General features: G+C 53.7%; 1 protein-coding gene across 9 annotated transcripts in view; it reads right to left on the minus strand.

The window, feature by feature from the left end:
- The window catches only part of ACOX3 (acyl-CoA oxidase 3, pristanoyl), a 36,650-nt gene extending 33,367 nt beyond the window's left edge, over nt 1–3,283 (minus strand). For 4 of the 9 annotated variants that reach the window (XR_004628945.1, XR_004628946.1, XM_034672175.1 and 1 more), the window contains exons 1-4: nt 3,125–3,283; nt 1,494–1,651; nt 908–1,171; nt 6–80 (exon numbers count right to left, since the gene is read on the minus strand). Coding sequence is in view for 6 of the 9 variants with exons in the window: in XM_034672175.1 (XP_034528066.1) it covers nt 6–80; nt 908–1,171; nt 1,494–1,637 (483 nt within the window). In the remaining 3 variants the exon portion in view is untranslated. Of the gene's footprint in view, nt 1–5; nt 81–907; nt 1,172–1,493; nt 1,652–3,124 lie in introns of those variants that run through there. The other 5 variants (XR_004628944.1, XM_034672173.1, XM_034672172.1 and 2 more) reach the window with 3 other exon arrangements.
- Nucleotides 3,284–9,122: the final 5,839 nt, after the last annotated feature.

Consider the following 9,122-nt stretch of genomic DNA (forward strand, 5'->3'; position numbering starts at 1 on the left):
CTCACCTCCATGTTGAAGATCTTTGGAAGGTATTTTAAATGTCTTTCAGAACCAGAGCTGTAAATCACTGATGCAAAAGTCTGAAAATACAAAATCCTCATGCAAGGAGGTGCAAGTTAAGGAGTCCTGCTGTTCTGGGGTGTCGGAAGTGGCACGTGCTGTAACGCCCATGGCCGGGGTGAGACCCACATCGTGGCCCGAACAGTTCACATAACTCAAGCAGCAGTACCTCACCCCTAAGATGCCCAAGGGGAGAACTGAGGGGATGGACAGGCAGGGAGACAGGAGCGGAGGGGGATGGAGGGGGAGCAGAGGGAGAAGGGTGCAGGATGGGCAGGTGAGCCCAGCTTCCCATCAGAGCCCCACAGGCATGCCGCATGTCTGCAGAGGCCGTGGGCACATCCTCACCTCTGCCCACATACTGGCTGTGGGAGCCCCAGTGTCCCCTCTGACCTGTTTCCCCTTCCCTGCTGGTTTTGCTTTTTGTGGGTTTTTTTTTGGGGGGGGTTGGTATAAAGCAAAAAAGTCCCAAATCTCCTCTTCGTACGGGGCTTTCACTTGCACGGCAGTCTTGTGAAGGGCTCGTGTGTGCAAATCTGAACGGACAGCTGAGAGAGCAGGACTTCTCCCTCAAGCATCACGAGATCTGCCCCCTTGTTCTCATCTTCACTTTTGCTTCCTATATTATTTTTTAGAACTCTTTTAAAAGAAACATACCCCCAAACACTCGCATCCCCAAGAATCTCTACAAGCCAGCAAGCACAGACCACCAGCACAGCCCGCAGGCACCGTCCACGTCCACGGGCTGTATGTCATTTACATAAACGAGGACCTGCTCTCTCAGCGCCTTGGCCTCCTGCCAGGGCCAGGGCAGTGCGCTCCTCCGCCCTCCTCACCGCCCACTTACCAGCATGTGCAGAAGTAACTTGATAGCCAGGGACCAGTCATACATGCCCAGACAGGTGACGAGCGTCTGGACCAACAGAGGGTTCGCCACTATCGATTCCACGGGGAGAAGGTTGTACTCCATGACCCGTTTACAGCGGAGGAAGTTCAACTCCCGGTACTTCTCCAGGGAGAGGCCTTCCCCGTGTGGATGAGCAAAGAGCGGGTCATTCTCCAGAGCCGAGAAGATGGCCTTCTGGAAATGCAGGAGACGAGGAGTGGCCCACTTGGAGGCAAAGGACAGACCCGCACTCGATCTATGGCTTTTCTCAAGGCCGCTGGGTCCACGGGACACAGTCTAGCCCAGAAACCCAGGGACAGATGGAAGTCCCTCCAGTCACAAGCACAGGGACATGAGGCCTCAGAAGCTGAACCAGCCTGTGCTCCTTACCGGGCGGCAGAGAGGCTCACCCAGAGGGCTCCCAGGACACAGACCACACCGGGGACTAGCTGGGCCCTTCAGGGGCCAGACAGCCCGCCCGCGCCCACGAACCAAACACCCAGCACAGCCGCGGGGCCCAGCCCGGCCCACTGCCAGCTCGCCTCACCTTCAGACGCAGCACATCCTCGCCTTCCAGGAACAGGGCCAGCTCCTGCCAGCAGAAGGAGGCACGGGCACGGTAGGCCTGCAGAGGTCCCTTGGGGAGATCTGGCAGCAGGGCGTTGGTGCCGCCTTCTGATGGGGGCGCCATCGCCGGGCATCAGCCTGCAGGAGACAGACGACCTGAGTCAGTGACCTGGCCTGTTTACCCACTGAGCCACGGCACAGGTACACCATGTGACAAGTAGAAGAAAAGTCAACAGACTCCCAAAGGGCTGGCAAAAGAGAATGACCATAGAAGACCTCACGTGTCCCTTCCCCAAAGACAAGGTGGCCAATGGCAGTGGGCAATCCTGGGCAGCTGAGGCCAGAGGCTCCGAGGGCTACAGCCTGGCCCGAGGACACTTCGCCCTCTCGGGGCCACCAGACCCATCCCCTGGGGCCCAGCCAGACCTCACGGCCCAGGAAGCCTCTCCCTGGAGTCCAGCCTATGCTGGTTGGTCCACTCTGGCCACACGGGACAGGACTGAAGATCCCCTTCCAGCCCTTCTGGATGGGGGACATCTGCCAGAGAGCCTTTGAACACAGACTTTTGTCCTGAACTCTCTTGAAAAATAGACATCTGGCTTCCTACCAACAAAACAGGTACCCTGCAGCCCAGCCCTCTTGACCACAAAATCATTCTGGAATTTTCTGAGAGGACTGCCTCCTTTTCCACAGTGCCCCAGCTCATCAAGGCCCGGGACAGGAGAGGCTGGTGAACCCAGACCTAGAGGAACAGCAGGAGAGTGGGGTCCTGAGCATGGACACCCCCCGCCAAAGCTGACTCTTTAAGGCCTCCAGGAACCTGCGCCTGTTTCCACTGAGTGTGGAAACAGCTCTGAGTTCAGCTGCTCAGTACTGCTGATAAGCAATGGGAACGTGAACTCTTGACAAAAGAACTTGCATGTGTCTGTGTGAGAGGGGAAAGGCGCAGAGGGGACGCGCTCCCCCACAAGTGAGTGTGAGGGGGTAGGAAATGCAAACAGACCTACACTGGACATGGACGCTGGGTAAGGATCAACAAACGGCCCGCAAAGACAAGCCACGGGGCTTCCACTGTGAATTCTACCAAACATTTAAAGAGACCCCTAGGACCCCACTCCACCCAAGGTCACCCACGTGACCGCATGGCACCGCTGTGGGGACCAAGGATTCTGAAGCCAGAATGCCCGGCGTGAGACGCCAACATGAACACTTGTGAGCTGGTGAACTTAGCCTGTCCCTTCACCACTCCGTGCGTCAGGGTGACCACACGGTGATGCCAGTCTAGTGCCGAGTGTCTCCTCTGCTGCAGGTAACGGGTGGCACTGGAGCAGTTTTCCTCTCTGCGGCAGAAGAGGTGACTCTGAAATACCGACTGTTCATGCTCCCTCTAGGCGACAGCTGTGTGGCGACCTCAGGGAACAATGTCTAACCTCCTCATGCTGTCTCTCCAGCTGACCTGCCGGTCCCGGCGCTCGCAGTCCCCCCACCCCAACAGCTCTCCACCAGGAACGGGTGTGTCCCTGGGCCTTTGCTCAAGCCGTCCCTACTCCGGCCCGGCGCCCCATCCCCACGCCACCCGCGCCGCCAGCGTCCCCGGCCCGTGGACCCGACCTTGGATTTCGCCGGCTCTCCTAGTCGTTGGGTCGCCACACCGTCCAGCGCACACAGCAGGCACCCAAAGAACGTCCTTTGGGGCACGACAGACATGCGACGGCCCGCTCTGCCCCTATAGGCGGACTGACGGCCCCTCACCGCCTCTCGGCCACCGTCCGCCCGTGACGTCATCACAGCGCGCCCAGGCTCGTTGCCAAGGAGACGCGGGGCGCGCCAGAGGGGAACACTTCCTGGTCCTCCTCGTGTGTCTCCCGGCGCACTGTGCGTTCCTATCTGGGGATGTTTGCTTAATGTGCAGATTGCTGGGGCCCCCTCCAGAGCCCGGCCATCGGAGCCCCTGAGTCGGAGCCCGGGCAGCTTCCATTGATCCGCTGCACCGCATGCTCAGGAACGTTTGCGAACCAGGCCCCTACCCAGTTCTGCCCAGGGCCCCCAGGGGAGCTACGCCCTACCCCGCCCCGGGCAGTCACAGACCCCGCAGTCGAACCCGACTAGAGGAACTGCCCGCTGCCTCGCCCCTGCCTGGTGGGGGCTGGGGGGCAGCTGCCTACCTAAACACCTGCTTCCAAACCCCGTCTTAGGCTGTGTGTGGGGCTCCAGACTGAGATGGGCCCTCGCGGGAAATGAGCAGGGGTCAAAGGGAATGTAGATGAAAGTAGATGTCCTTACCGCCGGCATCCCCGTTGCAGATACTTGAGGCAGGCAGGGTACACCTTCCTCCAGAGGCTCCAGATCTTAAGGTTAACGCCTGCTAGGGGGGTAAACAACCACAGCTCTACGAGAGCCAGGCCTCCAGGACCCTGAAGATCTTCTTTCCCCTCCTCCTCCCCCTCCTCCTCCTTCCCCTTCTCCTCCTCCCTTCTTCTTTCTTCTTCTTCTCCATTTTTTAAAGATTTTATTTATTTGTTGGAGAACTAGGGACAGAGAGAGAGCACAAGCAGGGGGAGAGGCAGGCAGAGGGAGAAGCAGGCTCCCCGCTGAGCAGGGAGCCTGATTTTGTGGGACTCGATCCCAGGACCCTGAGATCATGACCTGAGCCCAAGGCAGACGCTTAACCCAGACTGAGCCACCCAGGCAATCCCCCGACTGTCTTCTTTAACATGTGAAAATCCTGTTGGAAACGTGCTTTATGTCTGCCCCTTCCGACCTCAAGCTTTATAATCAATCACTCCTCCCTACCCCAGGGCAGCTCTTTCTGCCGGTGGGTCCTGTCCCCATGCTTTGGTAAAGCCACCTTTTTTCTTTTCCCAAAACATCTCAAGAATTCTTTCTTGACCACTCACTCTGCACATCACATCAAATCACATCAGAAGCAACTGGATTTGGTAATTTACCGCATGAAGACCAAGGAAGAAGGACAAATCAGGTTTCCCTATAAAAGGAGCTGAGAGATGGACACTGTGGTTGGGGGGAAGACAAGTTCCGTTTTTGAGATGCATGAAGTTTAAGATGCCTCTTGATGAAATTTGGAAGTTTAGGGCTCATGAGTAAGCAGCTAAGAAAGAATTCTTGAGGGGTCTTTGGTGCAAAAAGGTGTTTTTATTAAAGCACGGGGACAGGACCTGTGTGAAGAAGGAGCTGCACTGGGGTCGTGAGGAGTGGGTGATTATACAAGTTTTACTATCCTATGGAAGGGAGGATGATGTTAGGGTTCCAGGAAATTGAGTCTGTAGGTTTCTGGAGGCCTGGCTATTGATAGGATTGCTTTTTTTCTTATAAATCACTAAGACAGTTGCAAAGTCATGGAGACTCATGTCCGGCATGACCGTGATCTGTATCAGTTAACCATTTGGGATTTTCCCCTTCCCTTGTTCCTAGGCAGCCAGGAGTGCCTGAGAAATGTCACACATGCCGCACCTGGGGGAGGTTTGCCCTCAGCTTGCCTTTCGCTCCCTCAGCACCAGTGGGAGAACTGTGTGGAGACGCTGAGCTGTGAAGTATCTCCCCCTTTGTTCCGTGACACTGCCTTGTCACGGTTGTGATTCTCATCGAAAACAGACTTATAATTGGGAATACCAAGGTAGGGGAGCTGACGGGACTCCATTTTAGAAAGGCTCCCTCTCTGCTGTTTCTCTGCTAGGCCCTGTTTACTCATGTTCCACACTTTGCCTCTGAATAAGCCAGCGAAGCCTTGTCCCCACTTCAAGGGGGAAGCAAGAAAGTGAATCATTCTCTGAGTTTTGTCCTAGGCCCCCGACACCTGATAACATCTAAGAAGAGCCAGATCCCAAACATCTCCCAGGATGCTAGCCTCAAGCTAACCTCTGCTGATACTCCCACCCTTGGTAATTTAGGGAATAACACCTGTTGTTCTCCCAACACTCACCTTTGATTGGCCTCTACCCCGGATTCCTGGAGGAACAGGTACCCTAGACCCTTTTCCAATATAAACCCCAACCCAAAGCGTGGAAGAGACTCATTCTCATTTCTTTTCCGAGTCTCCCAGACACTCTGTCTGCTATTCTCTGTCACTCACGCTATTCAATAAACTCTTATTTTCACTTTCTCTGGCTTGCCTTTGATTTCTGTCCTGCATGAAGCCAAGGACCCTCGTGGCTGGTATAACCTTTCCATGTGTTCTCAGACTCAGCCTGCCTGCACCAGTATCAGGGGGACCTTCCTGTTGCAAAAGCAGAAGGAAGAGTCTGAATGACAGGCCAGGGCCCTGAACCTACCATGCTAAGCCATCAGAATTAATTCTCCACCAGGCAATGTTTCTAGCCATGGGTATGTGGCATCATTACAAGGGCAACATCCTAAATCCATAGGAGCAGCCAGGAATGCCTGCAAATCAAATAAAAAATAATGGTCTAATAAAGTGTTGCCTGGGTGGCATAGTTGGTTGAGCAACTGACTCTTGATTTTGGCTCAGGTGGTGATTTCAAGGTTATGAGATCGAGCCCCACATCTGTCTCTGCTCAGTGCAGAGTCTGTTTGAGACTCTCTCCCTCTCACCCTGCCCTCCTTCTCATTCTCACTCTCTTTCAAATAAACACATCTTTATAAAAATTAATGATCTAATAAAAAATAAATGCCACTGTTTTTCAGATGGATATACCTTTGAGAGTAATAAAATAAGATATAGAGTAGTAATTCACACCTTTAGATCAGTTTGTTCCAAAATTACAACTACTAGAAAGTAAGATGGGTTCCCATGTTTTACTGATACCAGATAAACATCTTTCCACTTGGAAACCTTTGGTGTCCAGTGCCGAGTGACAGGGAGAGAGCAGGCACAGGCAGGCAGGCTAGAAGTGAAGACAGAGGAACAGGTGAACTGGTACACGGGAGAGGTGGGAAGGCCTGTGGCAGGGCAGGCAGCGGGTGCAGGGGGGGAGGTTACTTTGTACTGTTAGTTCTATATCTCATGGGGTGTCAAGCACACACAAAGCAGAGGCTCCCAGGCTTTCGAATGTCAGTGGGCTCCTTTCCCTTCTCCACCTTTCTCTCTCTCTCTCTCTCTGTCTCCTTCCACACCTCTGTTAGGTCAGTGCAACTCCACCACCCGCCCCCGGGCTGCTCGGGGCTGCCTTGTAGCCAGCTTCAGTCTCATTATTTCATCTCTCCACCTAGATCCCTGTAGTGGTGACTGGGTTCAGGACTACTGTTCCCAGCTCTGACCCCGGCTTTCCTGCACACCCCACCATCTGGTCTCTGATCGCCAGCCCTCCAGGACCCCACAGTCGGTCCCTTTCCTGGCTTTAGGACACTGCTTGACCTGAGTCTGACAGGAAGTGTGCTTTGGACAGCTCTGGGTAGAACTAGGTGGACTCTGAAACATCTTGGATGGTGGTGAGGTAGGAAGAGAGGAAGGGATCACACACGTGTCTGGGTTGTCCTGCTGGGAACTGGGTGGATGGAGATGCCTCTGAGACCAGCATAGGGGGAGCAACTTTGGGGGGAAGGAAAGAGAGTTCGGTTTTGTGAGCTAGTTCCTGGTATAAGACTTCCAGGACAGGCAGTGGAGCTGGTACAAATAGCAGGGGAGGCAAGAGGTCTTGCAGTGGCGCGGCTGACAATGAGCTGGCAGTCCTCTGCTGTGGTCCCGACCAGCCGCCTCTTGATCATTTTGACATCTCTCCACTCCACCCTGTTTGGCCCGCCCATGCCTTGCTCATCTTTAGCCATTTGCTCTATTGGCCATCATTGGTAAGTGCAATTATTTGAACACGTTGTTAATACTAAAGTTTCCTCCCTGACTCTGACCATTTGTCTCTATCCCCATCCTTCCTTTCTCGCTCACCCCACACTCCCTTTGCTCACAGACCTTTACACTCAGTAATTATTAATTGGGTAGCTCCTATGTGCCAGAAACTATGCTAGGGCTCTGGTGACAAATAAGCCAGACTTTGGAGGTATGAGCCAAGACGTGGGTAAACTGTGGTCTTTGTTCTAGCAAGGAGCTGATAAGGCCTTACACAAGGATTCCCGCCCACTGCCACCTGGAATTTTCCACCTCCCTCTAAACATTGATTTCTGGCTTCATGACCTCTCCCCCCAGAGCCCGAGGCCTCCAGGCTTCTGCTGGGTCATTTCTCTCTGCTGCGCTCCTGTGACATGCAGCAGGGCAGCAGGGACCCGTCAGCTGATGCCAGGACAAGGTAAAGCCTCACGGCCCCTAAAGGGTCTGGACACCTGGAGCACAGAGCCTGAAAAACTCCCCTCTTTTTGTAACATCTGAACCCTGAATCTTCTGAACCCACAACACTGTGCTGAGTGTTGCTGTTTTCATGTTTCATAACCATCGTCTTAGATGTCTGCATCTACCGTCGGTCTGAAGTGCAGGACTGTTTTCAGCTCTGCATTCTCCATGCTTGGCTCAGGTCTGCCCCATGTATGACAATGGGTAAGATTGTCATTACTCATCTTCTGGCTGCTCCAACCAGGCTACGCCCCTTTGGACAGAGTTGGGGGTTGAATTCTGTCCCCCCCCCCCGCCACTCAAAAAACAGCTCAAAATCCTAACCGACTGTACCCGTGGTCTTATTTGGAAATAGGGGCTTTGCAGAAGAGGCACGGAAAAAGCGTGTGACCACGGAGGCAGAGTGATGGGGCCCCAGTCCAGGGATGCTAACAATTGCTGGCGACCATCGGAAACCAAAGAGGCAAGAATTATTTTTTCTCAGGGTCTCCAGAACTGTGAGAGAATGAATTTCTGTAGTTTTAAGCCAGCCAGTTTGTGGTGATTTGTCCTAACAGCCCCCTGGGGAAAAAAAGGATCAAGAAAGCTTCATTTAAAATGAAGTCAGGGGAGGGGCGGGGCACCTGGGTGGCTCCGTGAGTTAAGGGTCCAACTCTTGAGTTCAGCTCAGGTCATGATGTCAGGGTGGTGAGACTGAGCCCGGTATCAGGCTCCACACTAGGCGTGGCGTCTGCTTGAGATTCTCTCTCTGCCCCTCCTGCTCACGTGTGCGTGTGCGCTCTCTCTCTCTCTCAAATAAATAAATAAATAAATAACTAAGCTGGGAAGTCCTGAGGGGGGAGAACTCACATAAGTACCACTCACTGCAGCAGGCATCACCAGCAGAAAGAATTATTTGGGACAAGAGAGGACATTTTCCACATAGGAATACCATCTCCTACTTTTAAGAAAAAGAAGGAAGATCCCTGTCCCCCCAGCAACAGCGCATTAAGCAGGCTTGCAGCCAAGGAGAAACTGTCCAACCTCGAACTCACGTTGTTCTCCACTCAACATTTGTTTAAAACACCTCTCCCCGATTTCCTCCTAAAAACTAACAGAAGCTGACCTTTCCGTGTCTCCAGACTTGCTTACCGCTCGCAGCAGCTTGCACGGCAGAACCGCAATCTCTCTGCCTTTCCTGAATAAACTTGTTTTGCTCCTTACTTTTTAGGGTTGACAACACAGACGGCATAAAAACGAACATGTCCCGGTGGCGCGAACAGGTGTGTCTGAGGTTACATCACCCCTTTATGCCTCACTGAATCCCACAGGCCCTGGTGCACGCTCTTCGCCCCTATAAATCACACGCTTGAG

This window comes from Ailuropoda melanoleuca, chromosome 11 (genome assembly GCF_002007445.2).
Source record: "Ailuropoda melanoleuca isolate Jingjing chromosome 11, ASM200744v2, whole genome shotgun sequence".
In the NCBI taxonomy this organism is placed as follows: Eukaryota; Metazoa; Chordata; class Mammalia; order Carnivora; family Ursidae; genus Ailuropoda; species Ailuropoda melanoleuca.